This window comes from Eretmochelys imbricata, chromosome 5 (assembly GCF_965152235.1).
Source record: "Eretmochelys imbricata isolate rEreImb1 chromosome 5, rEreImb1.hap1, whole genome shotgun sequence".
Classification (NCBI taxonomy): Eukaryota; Metazoa; Chordata; order Testudines; family Cheloniidae; genus Eretmochelys; species Eretmochelys imbricata.
In genome coordinates, this window is record NC_135576.1 from 109,192,780 (window position 1) to 109,218,285 (window position 25,506).

The window sequence follows — 25,506 nt, forward strand, 5'->3', positions numbered from 1 at the left end:
TCAAAATTAGACCTGGGGTTGGCAATGATACTTCTGAATCATATGAACAGGTGTTAATTTAAGCAACTCCCAACACAAAAAAAATATGCACAGTCACTTGCTTCTGTATCCATTTAAATTCTTTACTTTTTATAAATTGTTCAAGACTATCTTTACTGATCTATGTGCATCAATAGGTACAATAGAAATATCAGGTCATTTTTTTCCTAGTATGACATCTATAATACCAAAAGCATACCACGGAAGGTCACATAGCATTATATATTGGCACAATGAGGTTGCAAGAACAAAACTAAACTTTTGTTAAAAAAATGAGTAATTGAGTACACTTATACATTAACATTTTAATTGCTATAAAAATGCTGTCAACTCCTACAAAACACAGTGAAAAGACAAATCTGACAAACATCAGAGTTTTGAAAACTATGCACAAACAGGTCAGTATTTTAGGAAGAGAATAGGTTTATACAAATGAAGCAGTCTAGCAGTTTTAAAAAGTTGTTTATACTTTTTCCTGCTATTAACTAGACATTAACATACAGCAGTCAGATAAAAATATACTACAGCTCTAACTCCTGTGACATACAAGCATTTTTTCAGTTTCCTAAATGGACTTTCTTTTCACATTTGAACTGTGTATAGCCTGTATAATACTGGACAAAACTACCAGCAAGAATGTTTAAATACTTTTAAAACCAAGGTTAAAGGGGACTTTTATTCCACAAAATTTTTAACATTAAAATACTATGCTTATAAAATTATTTAAAACTTTCAGCAGTCTGCATTTGAAATCCAAAACTTAAACAATCCTCTTATTTATACTTTAAAAAAAATTCCAGTGGTATCATTTATTTTCAGAGGAAGAGTCCTTTGATGTTTTTTCAAGCTCTCTTTCTTCATCAGATGTTCTAGAGAAATAATAAAGCAGAAAGAGGTTAATACTCCCCTCACGCCAAACGTGAAGTTCCCCATGCAATAAGTAAAGATTACTAGACCCAGAGTAGTTTTATAGACTAAAAGCCTCAATGTTATTCACCCTTCCCAGCTAGTCATGCTCATTTAGTAACTAATCCTCTTTGAACAATTTGCTAATAGACCTTGAGACTTCTCTCGTGTGAACACGTTAAAGTAATGTGATGCATCATAAATTACTAGTTGTAACTTAATATTGTTCCAGTGCACTAATTATTCAACATGTGTCCAGATTTTTTACAAGATATTTTAGTTAAATGGTAAGCATGCCTATTAAGTCAAACAGAAAGGAGGGGGAGGGGGGAAAAGGGTCCTTCTTAACCTGTCCCTATTGAACGTATCTGGGAAAGATGTAACTCTCCACTGTTTTCTCAAGCTATTATAATACATCTTCAAAAGTTATGAAAATACAGATTTTTCTAGCTAGCAGATGGGTTAAAGATGCATCTGTGATTACTTTGTGCAGTAGTACAGAACTATTTACATGAGCACTATTGTCCATTAGACTGCAGTGTAAATTTAGAAACAAGTTTATGGACTGTTTGCTCAGATAACCTTAGGGTGTTTTGTATAAAAGAATGAGGAAATAAACATATGAATACAGTAAACCAGGTGAATAGAAACAGATTAGTAAAGGAGGTTAATGTAAATGTTAAGTGATTTGGTGCATAACACAATTCATTCAGCTATATTATTGTGAAAAACAACTGACAGTAAGAAAATTTCACTTCACAGCTGGAGATGCAGCCTATTTGGTTGACAAGATTGTATTGCATAAGTTTAAGGCTGGTTTTAAGACATCTAACCTGGGAATGTCAGTTTTATCATGGAAAAGAATCAAGTTTGTAGTCTAAGGGCTTCTCTACACGAGAAAGTTGTGCCAATTTAACAAAAGTTGTGAATTTAAGAACTGATTTAGTCTAATTCTAATCCTAAACTGATGCAAATGGATGTGTAGACTCTTATTTTGGTTTAAACCAGGCTTATTTCAGTTTAGCATAAATTGTTTGGGAACAGGTTTAAAGCAAAATCAAAATAAGTTGTTCCAGTTGCTCTTATTTCTTACAAGTATCCACACATGGGTTTGCACTGGTTTAACTAAATCAGCTAAAAATTAGAAATTGTTATCTTCTTAACTTGAATGTGTGTAGATAAGGCAAAGATCTCCCTCTGCTAACCACAGTTTACAAAGTTTCAGCCAACACTCCCAGGATAACCAGTTTCATTCCTCTTCTCTACTCCTTACTTTTATTTCTTTCATCAATGGGAATGCAGGTGTGTGCTGAAATAGTCATTCCACTCTTACGGGACTCTTCCCATATATTACAGAGAGATACAGAAAACATGAGAACCATGTGAAACTCAAATGCCAAGAGCTAAGAATCTACATTCGAGAAAGTTAGCTTATTTTTACAAGCAGATACTTGCTTTCTCTCGTTTGAGTTTTAAAAGGGACATTAGTGAAATATTAAAACTGCACCAACAAGTTTAAGTGCAAATGCCAAATAGCAAGGATAAGAAACTGTTACTTACCTGAAGGTAACTGTGGTTCTTCCACATGTGTTGGACATATATATTCCATTGTTGGTACACAGGTGCCCAATGAACTCAAGTTCAGATTCTTCTGGCCAGCAGTGTCCATTGGAGGGTGGGGCCTCCAAAGTATCCTTATTTCTTCAAAGGCATAAAGGGCAGGGCCAACCACCCCTTAGTTCCTTCACCAATACCAAAGCCAGGTGTTAGACTCCGAAGTAGCAGGGAAGGGAGGCCAGTCATGGAATATATATGGAAAATACATCTCAAAGAACCACAGTTACTGCAAGGTTAGTAACAGTTTTTTCTTCTTCTTCGAGTGTTTGTGCATACGTATTCTACTGTTGGTGGCACTTAACCAGTGACCTAGCTTACAGGAGGAGGGTGCTAGGAGTCTACCTTAATAGTTGTAGGACAGACCTATCAAAATTAACTTCAGATATTGATGCTTCCACTATGGTGAAATGCTGGGGCAAACATGTCCACTCAACTCCAAGTAGGTGCCCTACATATCTCCAGCATGGAACATTTCTCAAAAAAGCAAAATAGAATGAGCTGGGTCTACACTGGTCAATTCATAGCATATCTTAAGAAAAGGAGAAATTCAGTCTCTGTTGAAATTGCCTGGTCTTTCACCCTGTCTCTATAGGCTGTGAACAGTCTCAGTACACTGTAATTGACTTGGTTATATCTATGAAGATATTTAAGGTGTGAAGCTTAGTCTTGCCTTTGTCTGAAAGTAGTTTTAGGAAAAAGTACATATGGGTGTATAACCCAATTTAAAAGAAATGCAGAGATTACTTTCAGTAAAATCTTAAGACACCATGTCTTAAATGAGAAGACCTACATGGAGGCCCTGCCACTAGCACTTGCATTTCTCCTATCTTTCTGGTCGATGTCATTACCACTAGCAAGGCTGTTCTGATGGAACGATGAAATAGGAACATGCAGTTAAATAGCTAGAAAGGTGGGCCATTAACCCTGTCAATACAAATATTTAGATCCCAAGAAGATGGAGGTTCTTTAATTGGGAGATATACTTTTACAAGGCCTTTTAGGAATCTGGCCACCATAAGTGTGAAGGTATGTAGTACCCCTAAATTTGAGGTAGTGGGAATTGCCCACTTGATGTCTCAGATACCTTCTATGGCAAAGGTGAATTGCTATATGGAAAATATGGTCTTGGAAGTAGAGAACTGTGTGTCAGTCATGTGGATCTAAGGTTGGGACTAATGATACTGGAGTCACCATCTGAACTTCAGCTTGCAAATGAAAGTGTTCAGCTGTCTCAAGTCCAGAACAGGATTACACCACCCCCCTTCTTTTTTGGAAACAGAAAATAAGTAAAACCCCTTTCCCCTATGATCTTGAGGAACTACTCTACTGCTCTGAGATTCAGAAGTGATTCCATCTCCTGAAGTAGCATACTTTCAGGAGAGGGGATGGAGATCTGGAACTGAATGCATTAGACCATCTCCACAATTTCCAGGATGTCATGATCTGTAATGGTGGTGCTCCAGATCCTCCCCAAAATTTAAAAACATGATTCCCAAATGGAGAGGATACAATAGGAGGATCCTACAGAATTTTTACGTTGCTCCCATCAAGAAATCATATCTGCTTCCTTGAGGACAATGAGGGCTGATAAGCAACAGGGTGGTGAATAAAGTTGACTTCTGTCTAGGGAATTTTTGGCACTTCTAAGTAGATCAGGTTGCCTGTATTCGGTGTAAAAATATTGACTTTGCTGTGCTTGAGGCTTGAGATACTTACCCTTGGTCTACCTTCCTGCACCAAAGAATCTCAACATAGCATGGGAGTTCTTCAGAGAGTGTAAGGCCTCAGTTGTTTTAGCACTGAAAAGCTCACATCTCTCAAGAAGATCCGCAGTTGTAATTTGTTCTTTAGAAATCCCTGGTGACTGGAGTCATGACGACTTCCTCATATCAACTGAGATAATTTCCAGATCTATGGCTGTATCTGCAGCATCAAGGGCTGCTTGGAAGAATGTATGCACCTTTGCCTATCAGCAACAAACTCCTCCAAATTGTGTTGAGGAAGTTTGTCTGCAAAAGCAGATATGCAGTCCCAATTAAAATAATCATATTTCACCAGCATGACCTGGTAAATTGGAAATTCTAATTTGGAGATGATGTAGAATAGTTTTTACATCCAAGTAAATCTTTTTTTTTTTTTGGGGGGGGGGGGGGGGGAAGAGTTCTTGTCTTTTGATTGGCTCTGTCCTGATCTCTCATACACCGTAGTAAATCACTTAAGACCTGGGTGTGGAACAAATATAAAAAGAAGTCTCGAAACCCTCTGAAGGCACTTGGTAGTGACATTCTGCTCTCTTTGATGTTGTAGGCATCTGCCAGAGCAACTTAGCCAGCTCTAAAACCGTTTAATTGAGGAGCATTTCAAGAATTACTAGTACCGAGAGTCACAGGATGTCCAGGAACTTGTGTGGTTTTTTTTACTGGACCACCTCAGCTGGAATTGTCAGTGTGTCAGCCATTCTGTGTAACAAGTGTGGAATATGTTGTAACCATCTGGGGTTGAGGTAAAGGAACCACCTCATCCAGGGATGACGAATGAGCTGGAACAGGATGGTCCTCTGCTTGTGACTACTAATCAGATCTGTAACTAGTCTGTTCAGCAGGCTGTAAGGCTCTCAAGTGAGGTGAAGGGGGATCTAGCCCTAGATTCAGATGCAGACACTGGCGTTCCAGCATGATAGATTCCCCAGAGAGTCCAATAAGGCCAACGAGGAGGATACCAGGGAGTACTCTCTCTTCTACAGCTTCTAGGTTTACGGTAATAAGACAGCTCTTGACGCTCTCTTTATCAAGTGTATACTTGCCTGAATACCTATACCCCATGGAATTAGCCAATGAAACTTCCCTTCGAGCCTGAAGAGAATGAATAGTCTCCTAAGGAGAAGCAACTGTACCAGCTAGGGTACAGGCAGCACTCCCAGACTCTGCTCTGGTTAGTATTGCTGACACACTCAATAGTGGTGTAGGAGCAGCAGTCAGAACCAGAGAGACACCTTCATGACTGCTAATAGTGGGGAGCCCAGTACTGAAGAAACATGTACAGGCCTTTGGTACCAAATACACTGGTACAAGGCAGACAACTACATGTCAGAACCAAGGTAGACGGTACTGTAGACATCAGTACTAGAGGCTTCATCCTAAGAGGTCAGTACTAGGTATTTTATGCAGTACCGAGGAAGCTGGTCAAAGGCACAGTGACCAGTGCCTGACTGGGTGCCAGAGACACCTTTTTTAGGCCTCATGCTACCCTTTTTGTCTGAGGCTTGAGAGGGGGATCTGGTGAAGGATCCCTAAATCTCCTCTTTCTGTGAAGTTGGCGCTCCTTCTTCCCCCTGGCCTTGGAGATTTTGCCAAGCATCTTTAGAAACACGAACTTCAGCTCCACGCATAGAGGAGCCATCAGGAGAATTTTTAGATGACAAGTGCTCAAAAGTTTCTGACTCAGGCATCCCAGACTCTGATGAGGGATTCCTTAACTTCACTCAAAGGAACAATTTCAAACAAGACTATCTCCCCAGTTCTCTGGGTTCTTTTAGAAAAACATTTACAGATGACATCATTTTGTAAAGTGCCCCTTATCCAGACTCAACAAGCATCTGGTATGCCACAACTGAGAGGCATTACAACCCCACACAAAAGGCAATTTTTAAAGCCTGGAGATTTGCATTCAGTCATAATGACCAATTCCCAGTATTAGTGCTAACTCTTAGGCAAAAAAAGAAACAAGTGAGTCTTCTTCTGAAGAAAGAAAAACTATCAAACAAAACCTCTAGCACTAGTCCTAAAGCCAAACTAATGACCAAGCACCTTACTCTCTACAACTATTTACATAAGAAGAAGCTGCATAGGAAGCAAAGGTTCCCTGCCTCTACAAATTTAAAGTTATAGCCGCAGGCAATGAAATGGAAATGAGGAGCACAAGACACTCAGGTCACAGGCACGGCCCCCAACATGAGTCACTAAAAGAATATGAACTCAAGTGCGCTGGGCACATTCACCACTAGCAGAACACAGTGTATGGACAAGCACCCGAAGGAGGAGGTTTCAGCAAACAAATGATTTAAAGTTTCTTTCATCTTTTAAAACCCCATAATATAGCCAGTCTACTCCCCGCACACAAGGTACTGCTGTCCCAGCACACAACATACTGCTGCCATCCTTGTCTATATGGCACCACATTGACAGACAATGTTGTGGAGGAGGTTTGGAGTGATATGTATTAATTATTTTCCACCTAAGTGATTTTACAAAGCTTTCCTTTTAAATATTTAGACCATTAAGGAACACAAACAAGCAGAAAACAGCTTGATCAGAACACAACACCTGAACCTCTCAAAACATTTAATAAATCTGCTCCCCTTCACCACAGTATTTTGAGATTTCATAGTAAAACAGTTTGAATAAACTGATTGTATTTTGAGAATTTTATAATTAAAATTCGCAATTTAACATGTTTATTAATCAGTGGATGTTACATGAATTACAGATATTTTGTAAAAAAGTTTGATGGTAGAAATACAGCAGTTTCACATCATTTTCTATGTTATATTTTCCCCTTAATCTGGGCTGCCTTTGCTTCCAAATTTAAAACAGTTTCCACCTGTGGTTGTATTAGACAGTCTGAAATCTAGTAAATCAGGACTGTTTATTGCAGTGTTGTTTTCACACCTGAAACCTGAAATGGTCTGTCCTCTACCATTACTTTTTGTAAAATCAGCCCCTGACCTTCTAGAGTAAGAAATATCAAAATAAGAGTCTGAAGCATTTATTTTTATCCTACAGTTTTTTCCTCACTTTTAGTTTGAACGTTGAGACAAATATTGACTTGGCATTGTTTTTCCCTACAATCCTTAGGAAAAACCTTGTAAAATATCAGTCAAGTACCCAAAACATGACTAAAGTAGTAACTTAACAATATTGCTAAGTTTTATTACTCATTTTTTAAAAAAGCCTTCTAAAACAGAGGAACAAGTATAATTCATTGTTACAAAGATTAAAACTACCCTCACTTTTTCTTAGTGCCAACTTCGTGCTTGTCTCTTTTTTCTTCAGTGCTGTCTCCATTATGGTGTGACTGGTTACTGTCTTGAGCATCAGGCCCTCCATTCAGTATCTTTGAACCTTTGAAATTACAAAGCAAAAAAGACTCCACAATGTCGGCATAGTGCATTAAGTAGGCAAAAAGCAAAACTAAGTTACCACAGGATCCTTTTGTGGCGAGTATCAACTTCCGTGTTGTACAAGTTTGTCACACTTAGTCCTGAAACTTTAAACTGAAATAGTATCTAAAAAGCAAAAGCTGGTATTGTGACATGTTTCGTTAGGTTTTGGCCAATTTTATATACCCAATTCAGCCTCATAACTTCCTTGAATATTTAAATAAAAACCGCAAGCATTCCCCATTTTATAAAGAATACCTAAAATATCATAAACATTAAGTATTGTGATAAATTGCTGGCACTACTTTGATGAGTCTCAAGCTCTCTCTTCTTGGGGAGGTTTCAGGGCACTGTTTCTTGCCCCTGAACTGGGGTATTAATTGCCCCACTAGTGTCCTAGAGGAGGGGCGTGGAGAGGGAGGGACCCGGGCCCGCCCTCTACTCCAGGTCCCAGCATAGGGCCCTAGGGATAGCGGTAAACCACTTGAACTCGCCGTTCCTTCCCCTGAGCTACTTCCCTCTCCTGCCCTTCAGCTTGTGGGGCTTCCTGCCCTCCCTCTGCACAAACCAGGTGTCCCTTTACCTAGGGTCTTGGTCTTCTTAGCCCACCACAGCACTTCTCCAAACTCTCCTCTGCTTCCCTCCAAACTGCTCTCTGCTTCAACATCAATCCACTCTGCTTCAACTCCTCCAAACTGCTCTCTGCTCCAACACCAATCCACTCTGCTTCAACTCCTTTCCTTGTCTGATTGAAGCAGGGGGGTTTTATCAGGTGACTGGCTTCAGGTACTCTAACTGGCTTCAGGTGCTTTAATGAATCTATAGCAAACTTTCTTCCCTCTACAGGGAATAAGGCTCCGTTCTAACACCCTCCTGCTGCCCTCTGGCAATGCTGTATCACAGTATAAAAATTATTGCTAAAAACTACTGCTTTCATGGTAATCTTTGTTCTTGTCCTTCACAACACACATTCCCAAACAAAAACTCAAGGAGGTTTGGAAAAGTCTCTAAGTTCAGAAGTAATAGGTTTACAAAAGTTACGTTGGAAATATCAAGAGAACAATGTGAAGAGAACAATCTTATTGGTTTTGGCCAGACTGGAGATACCAAGGACAACTATTTTTACTATGGAATTGCAGTAGGCTCCCTCTCCACTTGAAAGGGAGGACAGTTTCTACAGGAGGGACAGGTATGTGGAGAGGCTGCAGTGAGGAAGAAGAGTATGACGCTGATTTACTGATGAAATTTCAAATATTAAATTGTGTCAGCCTGAGAATCCTCTAAATAGTCTGTTGCTCCAGTATTTTGCTGGAAATTATGAGAAAACAGAAATAAAAAGGTAAGCATGATAAAGAAACCAAGTACTGCTTTAGTGTTCATTATTAGGATTGGTAGCCTAAACAGTGAGAATGTTAAGTACCACCTGTGACTGGGTCAAGTGGTATTGAAAGTACCTACTAATGAGAAAGATGGACATCTGTTCCAAAAGTTTTGCTGCAATTTGACTAAGTGGACAGTATCAACCTAGTTGGTATTACTGAACTGGGGGGTGGGTGGGGGGTAGGGGGAGAGAAACGGGACGGACGACAACACAACACAAATGACCCTATGACACACCCTGGAAGCCGCCTTTTTGAATAAATTCCTGATATCAGCTTGCTTACTTGTCTTCTTCCTCTTTTGCATAAAAGTAGAATGTGCAATCCTCCTGGGCAGTATGTTAGTCCCGGTTATTAGACTGAAGATTTGTATTGGGAGATGTCAGTAATGCCGGTTAATAGAGCTTTCCAGCTGATAAAGTGCAGAACAACACAGCTTTTACTGTATTGTACACAATAGTTTCCTAATCAAAAAAGTGTTGAATCCGACATGGGGGAATTCTGTATTAGATCTTATTTTGAGGGATAAAAAAGAATTGATCACACAACTAAAAATTAGTGGTGGCTTAGGTACAAGTTATCATGACTTGATCGTACTTTTTTGCGTGTGCCCAGAATAAAGTCCAAACCAGTAGTAAACGTAACTGGTGCTTTAAAATGGCCAATGGCTCAAAGCTGAAAACAATTATGATCCTAATCAGTTGGGAGAAAGAATTTAAATGGTAAAATGTGAATAATAACTGGGAACTGCTGAAGAACATTTACTACATGCTCAAAAAGCAACAATCCCAATATCAAGACGGAAGTTTAAAAACAACATGGCTTAGAGAGAAAGTGAAAGCAAATTTTCACACACCCACTCACCTACCCCCTGCTCCACATGGAAGAAAGGGGAAGTTAATAGTATGGATATAAATCAGAAGTTAGATATTTATTTTCTACAATTCCTCTCTATGCCCAGCAAATTTAAAGAAAATAAGGAATATTTGAAATATATTAGGAACAAAACGAATTCTAACAATAATATTGGCCAATTACTAGATGGAACTGGCAGAATTGTCCATAACAATGCAGAAAAAGTAGAAGCGTGCAATAAATATTACTGTTCTGTATTTGGGAAAGAGCCAGATGATGTAATCATATCATCATGATGATGAAATACTTTCCATTTCACTAGTAACTTAGAACATTAAACAAGCCATTAAAGCTAGACATTTTTAATTCAGCAGGTCCAGATACCTGCATCCAAGAGTTTTGAAAGTGCTGGCTGCTGGTAGATTTTCACTAAGTATTGGAATACCAGGGAAGTTCCAGAGGACTGGAAGAAATCTACTGAGCCAAAATTTAAAAAGGGTAAATGGGATGACCTGGCTAATTATACATCTGTCAGCAATCCTGGGCTAATGGATTAATATGGGACTTGATTAATAAAAGAGTTAAAGAAGGGAAATATTAATTAATGCCAATCAACATGGGTTTATGGAAAATAGAAACTATTTCCATGTACCAGTTGACTGTCTAGGGTAATGTAGTTAAGCTGTCCAGGGGGAAGTTTGAGGACACCACCACATACCTGTTTGCTCTTTTTCTTTTTCCATTTTCTTGTTTTGTCCTTTCTTCCACTGTTCTTTGGTTTTATTTGCTTCCTCATGCTGTTTTTGCTCAGCAAGTGATTTATTCAGCACTTGTGAGAGGACAGAATCTCCTTCCCCAACCAGAAACATGGTCTTGAACTTGTTGTACAGCATAGTGGATTTCTCCATGATAACCTGGCTAACTTTGAACTTCCGTATCTGAAGATACATGCGTAAGATGTAACATACTTGTGCACATCCTATATTTAAATATTTTTAAACAAATATTTGCTCATCCTTCATATTAAACTAAGTGCAATTAAAATGCTTAACCCACTAACTATAATCAAACTTCTAAAGAAACAAAACAGGAACTTTCACAAGGTCCAATGAATTGAATCCGCTTAAATGATAACTCAAAAGGACAGACAATACATTATACTTTCAGGATAAAGATGCAATATATTATGCTGCTTAGGATGAAGTTGCAAACCTTACTTTCTTTAGTGTCAAGATCATCTCTGTGTGCTTTTGAGCTTGTTGCATTGTGACCTGCAGCGAAGAAAGCTCATCTAGGGCCTCAATACATCTATTCACATCCTGTTAAACAAGAAGCCAATTTCAAGTGTCAACTTGAACTTAACTTTAGCTTTTTATTTTTTGTTTATAAGCCTTGGTTTCTGATATTACTTATCCGCAGTACTAGAATATATATACACAGAATATTAGTTACTGTCTTATCAGTAGATTGGAATTTATAACAATGTACATAAATGCAAACTCCTTAACTTTGTGTACTCAAAAAAAAATGTACAAATGAGAAAATTAATGTTTGACACAAACTAAATTCCAAACTTTTCCCACCAAAGAGTACTTCACACGTTCATAGTACAAGAACGTATAGTAAAGTCGAACTCAAACTTAACCACTTGTTTCAACACAAAGCAATTCGTGTCTCAAATAGAACCTTTTAGGAAAAAAAGTTAGATGTATCTTGGTACTATGAAAGTACTAAAATCAAAACTTCACCCTATACTTCTGTTGCTTCCATGAATGTAATACTTCAATGCCTAAGTATGAAAATTTTGACCTAAAGTTTCTCCCCAAGTTCAGCTTGTACTAAAGCTTCCCTGCAGGATCCCTGTGTCAGCCCTTTGTTTCCTTTTCCTCAGAGAGACACTCCAACATTTTATATCTGGGTTAGAACTAACAAGATCCATCTGCCAGCATAAGTTATTGATAATATTCTGCATCTTAATGCAGACTTTTAGCACCTGTGCTGAGGGTGAAGAGTCTATTACGGGCTACTCCATGCTATGGAGAAGGGATTCACCTCCCAGGTGAGTGTCCAAACGTATTAGGGCTATAGGATAGTCTTGGGTGGGTCTTTCTCAATCTCTCTCTGTTGAAGCCACTCCACTTCATATGAATTACTTGAATAGTCAATGGAGGAAGGGAGAGAAAGAAGAAAAGAATGGATTTATAGCCTGTTGGTTAGGGCACTCAGACAGGAGTTCATGTCCCTGCTCCAATGAACTATATGATAAAACAGCTTCAACAGACTGAGAAAGAGCCACACTAGAATAGCCCACGGGATAGGGCACTCTCCTGCAATGTGGGTGACCACTGCATTCTCTAGCCATTTTGTGACTAGCACCTAAGCTCCCCCCAAAAAATAGTTCGTGCCAAAAGCATTCAGCAAATTCACATCAAAACTGAAAATAGTTTTGGTCAGTCGAAACTGCATTTTTTGGCAAATAAGCTATCTATCCAAAAACTTCTGTCCAGCTCTAGCTGGGAGGGAAAAAGTCAGGACTATTGTCTCTGCACAATATACTATATTTCCCCATGTTTGCTTAACGATAAACGTGATCAGTTAGATTATTATTATTCTACAATCAACTTTCCTTGTCCTGATAAGAACATTGCCACAAAAAAGGTTAAGAAAAAAGCCAGTTCAAGTTTAACTCAATAATAAGAAGTCTCTGAAAATGTTGAATATTTTTTATTGATTTGGAGTCAAGTCAATCGTCTGCAGAATAAACCAAAGACTTAGATTTTCTAGAACTGGACATATTTTTTATAAACCTAATATCAGTGGAAGTATTTTAATTATTTTTATCTCAGTTTCAATTAAAAATAGTTACTTACCTTCTTGTAACTGTTGTTCTTCGAGATGTGTTGCATATGTCCATTACAACTGTAGACCATGTGTGTGTCCAGTGTACTTGTGCTGTGGAGTTTTCCTAACAGTACCATGGGTGCAGCTTGGCCCACCTCCTGGCTCCTCCTGCACAGAATGCGGGCGCAGCTGCTCTGCCCTTCCTTCAGTTCCTTTGCAAGGAAGCCAATGATAGACTCCATCAGGGAAGAATGGCAGATCATGTAATGGACATATGCAATGTATCTTGAACAGTTATGAGAAGGTGTGTAACCATTTTTCTTCGAGTGCTTGCATATGTCCATTACACTGTAGGTGACTCCCAAGCTGGTAACCCCAGGTTATGGGGTTTAGAGTCTCATCAGAAGATGGACCACAGAACTGCTTTTCCTACATTTGCATCCTCCCATGATGCAGTGGGCAACCGTATGTCCGGTTAACGTACGAATGGAAGACCACATCAGTGCCTTCCATACGTCCACAATAGGGACGTGTGCCACAAATGTTGCTGAGACTGAAAGCACTCTGGTTGAGCATGCTGTCAGCTTGTCTAGAGGTGCTACACCTTTGGCAGTATAATATATAGCAATGAGGCTGCTGATCCATTTTGAGAGTCTCTGTGTTGTTACTGATTTGCTCTGCAAATGAAACAAAAAGCTGTGAAGAAATCTAAAAGGCTCTGTCTTGTTTAGATAAAAATCTGAAGCTCAACAAACATCTAGGGTGTGGAGCGCCTTCGCTTGTCCTTAGCATGCAGGCTGGCTTAAGCTGAACCTTTTTTTGTAAAAAAAACGGCGTAAGGCAGATCTGTGACTACCGCATTCAGCTCTCTCGCTCACCTAGTGGGGATGAGGGCCAATAAGAAAGCCACTTTCACTGGAACGCATATAAATGAGCATGACACTAAAGGCTTGAAAGGAGGATCCATTAGAGCCAACACTACTAAATTCAAATCTCAAGTTAGTGCAGATCTCTGACAGACTGAAAATCTAGTTAGGCCTTTCAGGAACTTGGTCATGATAGCGTGAATGAAAACTGTCTTACCAATAATCTAAAGATAACATGTTGAGATGATGGCACTCTAATGGAGCTGGGCAACAGATGTTACTCCTTAAGATACAAGAGGTAGTCTAGGATTGAGTGTATCTTTGCCTAAATAGGCAGCACATTACCTGAGGCCAGCCAGCTGAAGAACATTTCCACTTATTCAGGTAAGCAACTTTTGTGGAAGGTTTCCTATGATGGAGGACATTCTGAACTGCTGCTGACAGAGACCCTCCTGTGCATTTAACCACTGATGTACCATGCTGTGAGGTACAGCATCTGAGGATTTGGGTGAAGTACCTAGCCATGGTTCTGTGCGATGAGGTCTCTGGTTATTGGTAACAGCCAGGGCTCTCAAGTGGAAAGCCTTTGAAGGCTGGAATACAATGGTTGCCCCAGGCTTGGCCAGGCTGGAACTTTTAAGTATTAGTCTGCCATGATCTTGTTTTAGCTTGAGAATGACCCTCGGAATCAGGGGGAATTAGTGGATATGGATATAACAGGTCCTTCTGCCATGGGAATAGAAATGTGTCTGAAGTTGACCTGGGGCTATGGCCCACACTGTAACAGAATTGGGGAAAGAGACTGACTGATGAAAGACCCTCTACGTGGAATACTGAAGATAGAATGGTTGTGTTGAGAGACCATTCATGGTCTAAACTGAAGGACTGGTGTAGGTGTTCTGCCAAGCTGTTCTGAACCCCTGGCAAGTAAGATGCCTTCAGAATGATCAAGCTCCGAATGCAGATATTCCGCAACTTGACAGCTTCCTGACAGACGCTGTCTGACCTGGCATCTCCTCGTTTGTTTACATAAAACACTGCTGTGGTGCTGTGGGTTAGACCTTGGGAAAGTTTTTCCCCTGAATATGAGGCAGGAACCACTGACATGCACAAAAAAAGTTTTCAATTCGAGAATGTTTATATATAACCTGGGCCTTGTGGGCAGCCCGCAATCCTTGGGCCTAAAGATTGCCCAGAAGTGTTCCCCAGACCATGGTTGAAGCATCCATTACCAGAGTCATAGAGGGGAGAGGTGGCCAGAAGTGTTCCCCAGACCATGGTTGAAGCATCCATTACCAGAGTCATAGAGGGGAGAGGTGGAGCAAAGGAAACTCCCCTCCAGATTTTGTCTTGACTTACCCACCACTTCAGAGATGACAAAACCCCATCCAGGATGCACATACACTTGTCCAAGTGGTGAATGTGAGGGAAATATACTGATCTGAGCCATGCATGTAGCACTCTGAGGTGCAGACTGGTGTGAGGGATCATACTGGGTATGTCTTCACTGCAATTAAGAACCTGCAGCTGGCTCAGGCTCAGACTAAGGGGCTGTTAAATTGCAGTGTAGACGTTTGGGCTCAGAAAGAAAAGGTTCCCTAGAACTTTCCGGCAGTTGGTTCGCAAACTGTCTCCCCCAGTTGGAATACTTTTACCTTGACAACAATGCCTGGAGACTGGCAATGTAGAGCTGTAAATTCACCATAGAATAAATCTTTTTACCAAAAAGGTCAAGATTATCGGCATCACCTTCTTTAGGGGAAGCTTTAGCCCAGCCTTGATGACCCCTTTCATTCACCACAGCCACTACTAGTGAGTTTGGCATAGGGTGTAAATAAAACTGCTCAAAACCCTAGGACAGAACCTGATATTTATGTTTCATTCATTTGGCCACAGGTGGGATGGAAGAAGGGATTTGACGCCATGTTTTACAGAGCAGCGTAACAGCATCATTTATAGGCAGGGGTACCTTTTGCACAAGGGTGCGATGTAGAATGTCAGCTCCTACATTAATTCCATCTGAATGCCAAGAGAAATTGCCATTCTCCTAAGGTGATCTAGACCTATGTCATGAATGCAGTGCCGAATGTCTTTGATGTCTTCCTAGCCGCAGTAACATGAGCCATGGAGGAGCTGTTACCGGTACTGATGAGATTGAAGAGGGTGGCACCTGGCTTGTAGCCAATGAGTACAAAATAGAGAGTCCTGATGCAGACAACATCAGCACCTGCACTGACACTGGCCGACAGTCCTCACCCTAACGTAACGGCAACAGTGGTAACGATAAACGTAAGTCCCTTGCTTTGCCATAAGCCTTATACGTTGTTGGTACCGACATGGGGGGTTGTCCCGCTGTGATCAGAGAAGTCTGATCTGTCTCAGCCAAAGAAATAGCCCATTTCAATGGCCCAGGGAGGGCACCAGAGTCAATGGTTCAAGTCCCGCTGTATGAGCCGGTACCAGGGAGCAGAGAGTGCACTCTGCCATCTGTACTGGACCAGCCTTCTCTGAAGGAATTCCAATTCCCGATCTTTGAGGAACCTGATGCCAACTTATTTTTGTTTCTGAGGCAGGAAACACTCAAGACCTCAGCCTAGAGGAAGACAAGTCCCAGTGATGGGGACCTCATGTGGCCCCTATGTATAGACACATCTGGGGGAGTGCTCTGGGAAGGAATTGTGGAACAGCTTCCCTTGGGGTTTCAAGGTGGTTTTGATGCCAGGCTAAGTGCCACCTCCATTAGGATGTAATGAAAGAATTATTTCCTCAGCGTTTTCATCTTGGTCTTGAAACTGCAACAAATGGTGCACCTATCTCTCAAGCAGATTTTGCCTAAGCACTTGATATAGTGTTAATGAGGGTCTCTGTTAGACATGGGCTTCCGACAACCTGAGCAAAGTGCCAAGATCTGGGGATCTTGGCATAGGCTTACCCAGCACTGGATGAGGCCTGAAGACATGGTGGATTGAAAAAATTCAAACTAAAACAAAATTAGAATAAAGAAAAATCAAATGATGGGAAAAAAACAAAAAGAGTAACATTAGGTAAGTGACCAAGCAGCAGTAAGTTTGTTCACTGGGAACAAGATGGTCCAACCACTGTCCATGGACCGTAAGAATGAACTGAAGGAGGGGCAGGGCAGCTATGCCCTTCCTGCCCTTGTATGGAGCACAAGGAGCTAAGAAGTGGGTGGGGCCACCCCTACATGTACCACTAAGGAAAACGCTCCAGCATCAGTGTGTGGGACATGCACACACCTACAGCGTAATGGACATATGCAAGCACTTGAAGCAGCACCATTTATTTGGATTTCATGGTTGCCAATTCTTGAGATATTTTCATAAATCTTGTGATTTAAGACTATTTTTACTTGTCTCTTGCAAAAAAAATTCTGGCAGCCCAGGATTTCTGATTGAGCTGAAATTCATGCTGCATTTGTGGCTTCGAGCACTAGATACCAATGTTGGCAGACTGAACTGCAAATGCTGTACTGCAACTCAGACTGCCACTAGCAGAGGCCACTGCAGTGGTCACTGCGGAGTCAGCTTCTCCAGACTACAAGTCAGTGGTGGGCAACCTGCGGCCTGTCAGGGTAATCTGCTGGTGGGCCACCAGACAGTTTGTTTACATTTGCACAGAAAGCAGCAACCAGCGTATCCCTGCAGCCCGCGCCACTTCCCGCAGCTCCCATTGGCTGGGAATGGCGAACCTTGGCCACTGGGAGCTGCAGGTGGTCATGCAAATGTAAACAAACTGTCTGGCGGCTCACTAGTGGATTACCCTGACAGGCCACAGGTTGCCCACTGCTGCAGATTGTTCACGTGGAGCAGACAGATCAATGAGGAGCAGGCACTGGGCCAGAGGCAACACCAGCTCTCCTACCCTTTCCCTTAATTACCCAGATAGTGCTATGAGGAGCAATGAGGAAAGGGCAGAGAAGAAAGGACCCCAAACCAACGTGCCCACTCTCTAGCTCAACTGCACTCTTCCCTCACCCCTCCACCCCCGTTGCTGGAATATATAGTGACAACAAAAGGCGCACAGACAGTGTCTAGTGAGAAGGCAGTGGGGAAGCAACCTTCCGCATCAGTCACAAGAAGTCAAAGGAAGTTACACAAAGGGACAGACTTTGGAAGGAAAGAAATGGGACAGAAGAAATCAAAGTCTAACATGGCTGACAAAAATCACTGGTTCAAATATATATAAAGGATGAATGAAGAGCACCTGCACCTGTGAAGATAGCACGGCAGGAGAGGGAGGTAGTGGAGAGACCATGAGGAAAGCTGAGAATGCAATGGATGGATTGCTTCAAGAAAGAGAGTAAGCAGTGGACCTTAGTGCCACTTTGGACAGATCAAGATACATTCTTGCATGAGAACCCAACCTCAGGCGACAGGATAAAAGGATGTAGTAGTAATTAATATAAAATTTTTTTTATGGTTTTCACCCACCTCCCCGTCTCATAATTTATGAACTTGCAAGTTGGTGACAGTAGGATTTAAACATCCCCTTGCATTCTGTGCAACCCAAATTTCACAGCATTATCCTGTACAACTTCACAGTGCACCAGTTCCAGAAAGTGGACTAGAAGTGGACAGATAATAGAAAAATGTGAAAACAGGCTAGGTTTCTTTGTACAAGGTAAGTGAAGAGCATATTTTAAGAATTTAGATAAAATATTGAAAAGTAAGTTAGAATTTTAGAATTCAGTTTGAAAAATCTATTAGTATTAATCTTAAAGTCAAAGTTTCTTTATTTAAGATGCAAGTTTATCTGATGGCATACCTTTAAATGCAACAATCTGTGTAATCTTTCAGAGCATTCCAAAACATTTTAGCTGACTGCACTGTACATATACACCTGTTATTAACACAACATACTTACAAGATTGTCAATTTTGAGCGAATTTTTAATTTCTGCATGTATCCTTTGAAGCCGAGAATCCATTGATGTTTCTAAAGATTAAAAATAATTATATTTGAATGATGTAGTGACTATCAAATCTATTAATGCAGGATATCTTTCAGAACAAGATTTCTACAAACATGAATTCCTGATTGAATGAAGAAAAAAATGTATGTATGGATAAGCAGCCATATCAGCTAACCATAAAGTACTCTATTTTGATCAAAACCATTAGTGTATCGGGTGGTTACACATTACAACAATTTTCCATACCTATGTCCAGTTGTCAACTTTGAAATACAATATATTTGTTAACCCAGGCAAAACAAGTCCGGATAATAAGATATAAGTATTTGAACAGCCTTTAAATAAGGTGCCTGGGACCCCACAGAGTGGAGGAAAAGAGGTGACCAGACCCTTCTCCTGCAAGAATCGGTGCTTCTAGGAACTCGGGAGTAACCTGTCACTTAAAATAGTAGCTCAAATTTGTCAAATAAGATGGCTGGCAAGCCATGACAAGTTTATTAGTGATAAAATGAAACAAAGGGGTTGGTTCTTTTACTAATTCATACGTGCTGAACTATCATCCATACTTTCTTCAGTTAGTAAATGGTGTGTGTTTGGGATATACTACAGACAAATGGAAAATTTGTTCTCTCTCACTTTTCTAGGTCTCCCATCTCCCCCAATTCATAGATTTCCAGGCCAGAAGTGGCCACTGTGATCATCAGATCTTCTATATACACAGGTCACAGAACTTCCAAAAAATAATTTCTAGAGTCTAGATTTTAGAAGAACTAATTATGATTTTAAAAAATTGCTAGTGATGGAGAATTCAATACTACCCTTGGTGAGTTGTTACAACAGTTCATTACTCTCACCATTAAAAATTTACACCTTATTTCCAGTCTGAATTGTCTAGCTTCAACTTCCAGACATTGGATCATGTTATACCTTTCTCTGCTAGACTGAAGAGCCCATTATTAAGTATTTGTTCCCCATGTAGGTACTTATAAACAAATAAAGGTACCCCTTAACCTTCTCTTTGTTAAGCTAAATAGATTGAGCCCCTTGAGTCTATCACAATAAGGCATGTTTTCCAATCCTTTAATCATTCTTGTGGCTCTTCTCCAAACCCTCTTCAATTTATCAACATCCTTCTTAAATTGTGGACACCAGAACTTGACCTACTATTCCAACAGCGGTCACACCAGTGCCAAACACAGAAGTAAAGCAACTCTTCTTTTACTTAAGATTCACGTTTATGCATCCGAGGTCGCATTAGCCCTTTTGGCCACAGCACTGCATTTTGAGCTCCTGTTCAGCTGATTATCCACCACGACCCCCAAATCTTTTTCAGAGTCACCACTTCCCAGGAGAGAGTCCCCCTTCCTGTAAGTATGTTCTACATTCTTTGGTCTTATATGTATATATTTATATTCAGACACATTTGGACAAAACAGCTTCCTATAAAATACTAGAGGAATCTCAGATTTGTCTTAGTCTATGCAACATCTCCACGCTCAAACCAGTACTTCCAAAGTGGTCTTGAAACACATTATTTTTGTTAAAAGAAGACCTTTAAACAGTAAAGCCTCACTCATCTGTATTAAGGGATCCTGAAGGGGTTACTGTATGGCATTGAAAGGCTTCTCAGGGGGTGGAGGTGTAGAAGAGTACAAGTGCAGGGGACCAATTCTAGAAAGGAAATAAAGTGACTAGTTTTCCATTATGGATTCTGAGCCCTTCTCTAATCTTAGACAAATCAGGAGATAGCAAATATTAAAGAATTTTACTAAGGTAGGAGGGGAGATATTTCGAATGGCCCCCAATAATTTCTTTTCTATGAAGACAGCCAACTTTGCTGAGCCCCGAGGAATGAAAAGGAATGACTTTCCCTTGCAAAGGTATCCCTAGAGGAGTCTGGGTCAGTGTACAAGGATGTGGAGGCCCCAGTAAGCTGTCAAGAGCCAACCCCTTCCCTTGGCAGGACAAATGTCTGTGACTAGTTGTGATAGGGCTCCTGAGTGTCGTCTTAAAGATTGAAACAGCTTGTCAACTGCTCTACTATGATGGGGCAGAAGAGAAAAAACAAATGGAGCACAGGAACTTCCTGAGTAGTCCTGTTCAGGGTGCAGAGAATCAGACAGTTCTCCCAAGAGATGGGTAACTCCCTGTTACTCACATAAACAGCTTTAAAAATGGAATGACAATGGATAAACCGGGAGTACTGGAGAGTGGCTTTCTTTGCACTGCTGAAGGCAGAGAAGCACATGGGAGGTAGCAAAAGACTTGGAACAAAAATGCACTGCCTAAAGTACTTGCAAGAAGCAGAGTCTCAGCCCAAAAATCTTGGATTGTTTTGGTCCAGAAACCCCTCACTAATGAAGTTTCAGTTTATAGATATGTTTTATTTAAAATTAAAGAGACTAAAAATATTCTGTAGAGCTTCATTAAACTAACCTCGCTTCTTCTCCATCTTCTTTACTTCTGGTTTCTTGTTTTCCTCTTTACTCTGCCTATTAAAAATGTTAAACATTTTACAACGTTTGTCTTCTTTTAAAATCTGTAATTTCAACTTTTTTAAATGAGATCTGCTATTTCATGACTAAGGCAGTAACTCAAAACTTAGCACAAAAAAAGGACAAACACTGATCTGCAATAATGAAGTAGATTATGATTAATTTAACAACAGCACGGATAGCAGAATCTCCCAGATTAACAAATTGGTTTCAATAGCAATTGGCATTTACACATAGCAAACGATTAAAGGAAGGATAAACAAATTAATCAAGTCACAAGGAATCGTACAGATTTATAAATTTTATTCTCTGTGCTTCTGTCACAAGTGAAAGTTAAAAAGAAAAATGCACAGTATGAAAGATTCACACAACAGAATATTTTATGACTTCAAGAACACTTTAATGGCTCACATCAGACTTTAAAAGTGGCATTTAGTTCTACCTCAGCTACACACAGTAATAGAGGTGGGGGATTCTAACAGTTCCTATCATATGGCACCTTCCCCCCCTGCAAAAAAAAAAAAAAACCACACAAACCCTGCCCCCCCCACCCCAAACAGTCAGCGGTGGAGGAGAGAAATCTACAGAAAACCATAAGTGCCCTAATACAAATCGCCATATTATATATTAATCACATTGAAACACCTTAATAAGCACAGAAGTGTAAAGAATTTAACCCCCCCCCCCCTTTACAGTATTTTTACAAATCTCAAGGCTCTTTCCCTTAGGATGAGTGAAAATACAATACAATAAAATGAAAACAAGGATTTAAAGGAAAAAACTTCAGGATAATGGCATGGCCACCCTCCAGTCACAAGAGGAGGACAGAAGACATTACAAAGTCTCAGTGTCTTATTTTGGAACAAAATAGAAGTTTTGAACTCTCAACTACATGGTTCAGGAACCACTATAAATCCTTTTTTTAATCAAGTCTTTAGACCAGTGGTGAGCAACCTGCGGCCCATGGGCCACACGTGGCCTGTCAGGGTAATCCGCTGGCAGGCCACGAGACAGTTTGTTTACATTGACCGTCCACAGGCACGGCCACCCGCAGCTCCGAGCGGCCAAATTTCGCCAATTCCAGCCAATGGGAGCTGTGGGAAGCGGAAACCAGCATGTCCCTGCGGCCTGGGTGCTTCCCGCAGCTCCCACTGGCCAGGCAAGGCGAACCGCGGAAACTGGAAGCTGCGGGCAGCCGTGCCTGTGGACGGTCAACGTAAACAAACTGTCTTGCAGCCTGCCAGCGGATTACCCTGACAGGCCGCGTGCAGCCCATGGGCCGCAGGTTGCCCACCACTGCTTTAGACTGTATTATAGTTGGTACTACTTCTACATATATACAAAGTCTTATTTTACGTTTGGCAAATCCTAACATGCAGTGGGACCACATTTTCTGCAATGCATTTTTAGTATATTTTTGATGCAGCTGACAACAGATATCAAAAACTGACCAAAAAAATCCATTTAAAAATAATATCAGTCCTAAAGCATATCCTGGATATTCCTCTCATTCTAACCAATTACAGGTTCACAGATTTACAGGAACACAAAACAAATTTCATAGTGCATCTTTCATGACACTGGCAGCCCAGAACAAAATACAGTTTTAAATATAAAGGAATAATACAGAGGCATAATAGAACAAATTTAAGATGCATAAGCAAGACTGTTCCATCTGTTTAGACTATTAGGTCTGTGAGGAATAACAGACTTCCTTCTGTATCAATGTGCAGGCAGAAGATACTGCAGAAGTAAAGAGCACATTTTAAATTTTTTTTGGTTCTAGGTTTAGTGTTAACATGAGTCACTAGCTATAATAAAGGCCTGCATATTCCATGACATATGTATCCCAAGGCTGAAGCAAATGCTCTCCTCCTACCTATAATAATTTAAATGCAACCGTTTCTAGCTCTTCAGAAGCATGAAAGTAAACTTGAAAGATATTTAAAATGAGTTTATTTCATTAATATTAAAATGAATAACCAAATCAATACATTACAATTTGTTGCAGAATTAAAAGTGTAGCACAGAATCAAGCATTAACAATACATTCAGACTAGTTGTTGAGGAATGGTAGGGGCAGAGTTTAATATCTTTGGGAGCTGGAGATGCTTGCAATTTGGCAGCTAGCGAAAGGGAATGAGTTTAGGCTGCCAAGAAAGGGTGGTTGAGGAGGACAGAAAGATAGAGTCTGGGTTCTTGTTACTAGGCATGGAAAGGTTAGAGGGGAACTGGTATGTGTTAGACTTTGTCATTATGTGGAGAGGGAGGGACGGTTTTCTCATGTCATTTTCTCCCAGAGTTTTGTTACCTTGTTTTCCCTTTCTTCCTCCCTCCCACCAACTGTGGGGATGGGGACATCATGATCTCCTGGTGATTCCTTCTTCACCCATTCCTGGAATTGCTCTCCAGAACAGGACAGAGATTTCTTCCCAGTGAGCCCCCCCCCCCAACCCCCAAGTTTCTGGCAGCATCTTCTCTCCATGCTGATGCTTGGTTCTTTTGTGATAGTTTCTCTTCTGAGTGCAGATTGCTCTTGAAATCACTCAACTGGCTTTGCAGAGCCAGAGTAGCATAAGCCAGAACCTTTTCCTTGTTCTGTCTGACGGTGTGGGCTCCAGCTGCCAGACAGAGAAGGAAATGTTTTCCAGGGAACCCTATTGCATTCCATAACCTGATCAGAATTCCACAGCCATGGATTTAATGAGCCCTAGCACTCTTTCAGCCTCATATATTCAAGATTTAAGACATGGTACATGGATCAGACTTAAGTTCTCTTTCTTCATAAAGGTAAGCTTGAATACAGGAAGCATTCATAGTCACGATAATTCTAGACAGAACCTGCTGACTCTACCCTGATATTGGGAAGGCTAAGATACTGCAAGATTGACAATACTTTTTATATTCTCTGAAGTCCAATTTTCTCCCACCGTCCCCCAAATTATATTGATCCCTTATATTAATTTATAGTAACATATCCTCAATTTACATAGAAGTTAGAAAAAAAATATCACTAGAAAAAGGGAAACCACCACCAGATATTTCAGACTGATCGCTAAAGGAATTTTTCTTCAGATTTTCTCTCTTTATGTTATCCTCAGCCACTACTATCAGCTTGCACAACCACTACATATTAAAGAATATACTCACGGCTCAGATTCTATCGGCTCTTCTTGCTTGCGTTTTCTTTCTCCAACATCTCGCTCATGTTGGCCTTTTAGCATATTCCTCCTATGAGCACCCTGAAAGTTTCTTCCTCCTTTTTTCTTCTGTTTCATTTAACAGAGTTTAGAGATTGGGTGGGAAGAGAGGAATACTTAGATTACTACAAATCAAAAAAAACGTCAGCAGTTAAAATTTCAGAACTACATCACTACATCTGGTGCTCATTTTCTTCTCTCAGATGGAGCAAATCATCTGTTATCCCACATACAGGAAAAAAAAAAAAAAAAAAAAAAAAAAGAGCCACAAAATCCATACAAGGAATCGAGTCTGAAAGGATCAGAGCATTCTAGCTTTTTTTTCCTTTCAAAATACATCTCACAATACCCTTCGTATGCTCTCAAAAAGCAATTATAGAAAAATCCCCATGCATTCAAGGTTCTATTACACTTGCCTAAATGGAATTTTTTCATATTAAAAGATGCTACTTGCCCAAGGGTAGATTTAAATTAAAGCCACTTTAAAAAATTAGTTAATACCAAGGATTACTGAAATGGCCTTTTGGAAGAGAGTTCTGCAACTTCTCATTCCGTACCATGTCTCTGTATGGGAGTCAGAACACTCAACTGCAACTGTTAATGCCCAGGATTGAAGACCTGGAATTAGCTTGAGGGCATATCTTCACTAAACCATTGTTTTCAGTGGATGTTTCCCCCAGTTTAGAAGATTAACTAAATCAATAGCCAAGATATAAACTAATCAAAGAAACATATACCTTACCTTATCACCTTCCTGCTCTTCTCCATCCTCTTCAGAATCAGAGGCTGATGTAGAACCCACTTTAGTGGCACTTTTCCTTTTTGGTTCGGTCTCTCTTTTTCCTTCCTTTTTCTCAATATCTTTCCTTGGTTTGTCTTCTTCCTTCTGATTCTCCTCATCTTTTTTCAGCTGTTTTTTTGGTTGTTTTTCTTCTGGTACTTTTTTCTTGGTCTTATCCTCCTCATGAACACTAAAATGCAATAAAAATTAGTTGTCTTTTAGCCAGAGTCCATGCTTAGGCTTTGTAATCTTTATCTATACTGAGTGTTAAATGGAGCCAAGTACTCTCAATAGCCAAAGGAGAAATGAATGTTTACATAAATGGTTTTATTAGAAAGAGTGCTTCATCACTTCATAGTTCATCTTTACAAAAAATATGTCAATTCCCACTTTCTAAAGGATATCTTCGTAATCAAAAGGGTTTGGGTTTATCCCCT

General features: G+C 40.2%; 1 protein-coding gene across 5 annotated transcripts in view; it reads right to left on the reverse strand.

Annotated features, from left to right (window-relative positions):
- Positions 1 to 269: 269 nt before the first annotated feature.
- Positions 270 to 25,506, reverse strand: part of PSIP1 (PC4 and SRSF1 interacting protein 1) — a 69,522-nt gene continuing 44,285 nt past the window's right edge. For 3 of the 5 annotated variants that reach the window (XM_077817679.1, XM_077817675.1, XM_077817676.1), the window contains 8 exons: positions 25,031 to 25,259; positions 24,239 to 24,357; positions 21,030 to 21,085; positions 18,546 to 18,616; positions 11,172 to 11,273; positions 10,673 to 10,892; positions 7,571 to 7,682; positions 270 to 908 (listed from right to left, as the gene is read on the reverse strand). In XM_077817679.1, coding sequence (XP_077673805.1) covers positions 845 to 908; positions 7,571 to 7,682; positions 10,673 to 10,892; positions 11,172 to 11,273; positions 18,546 to 18,616; positions 21,030 to 21,085; positions 24,239 to 24,357; positions 25,031 to 25,259 — 973 coding nt within the window. In that variant the 3' untranslated portion in view covers positions 270 to 844. Of the gene's footprint in view, positions 909 to 7,570; positions 7,683 to 10,672; positions 10,893 to 11,171; positions 11,274 to 18,545; positions 18,617 to 21,029; positions 21,086 to 23,027; positions 23,710 to 24,238; positions 24,358 to 25,030; positions 25,260 to 25,506 lie in introns of those variants that run through there. The other 2 variants (XM_077817677.1, XM_077817680.1) reach the window with 2 other exon arrangements.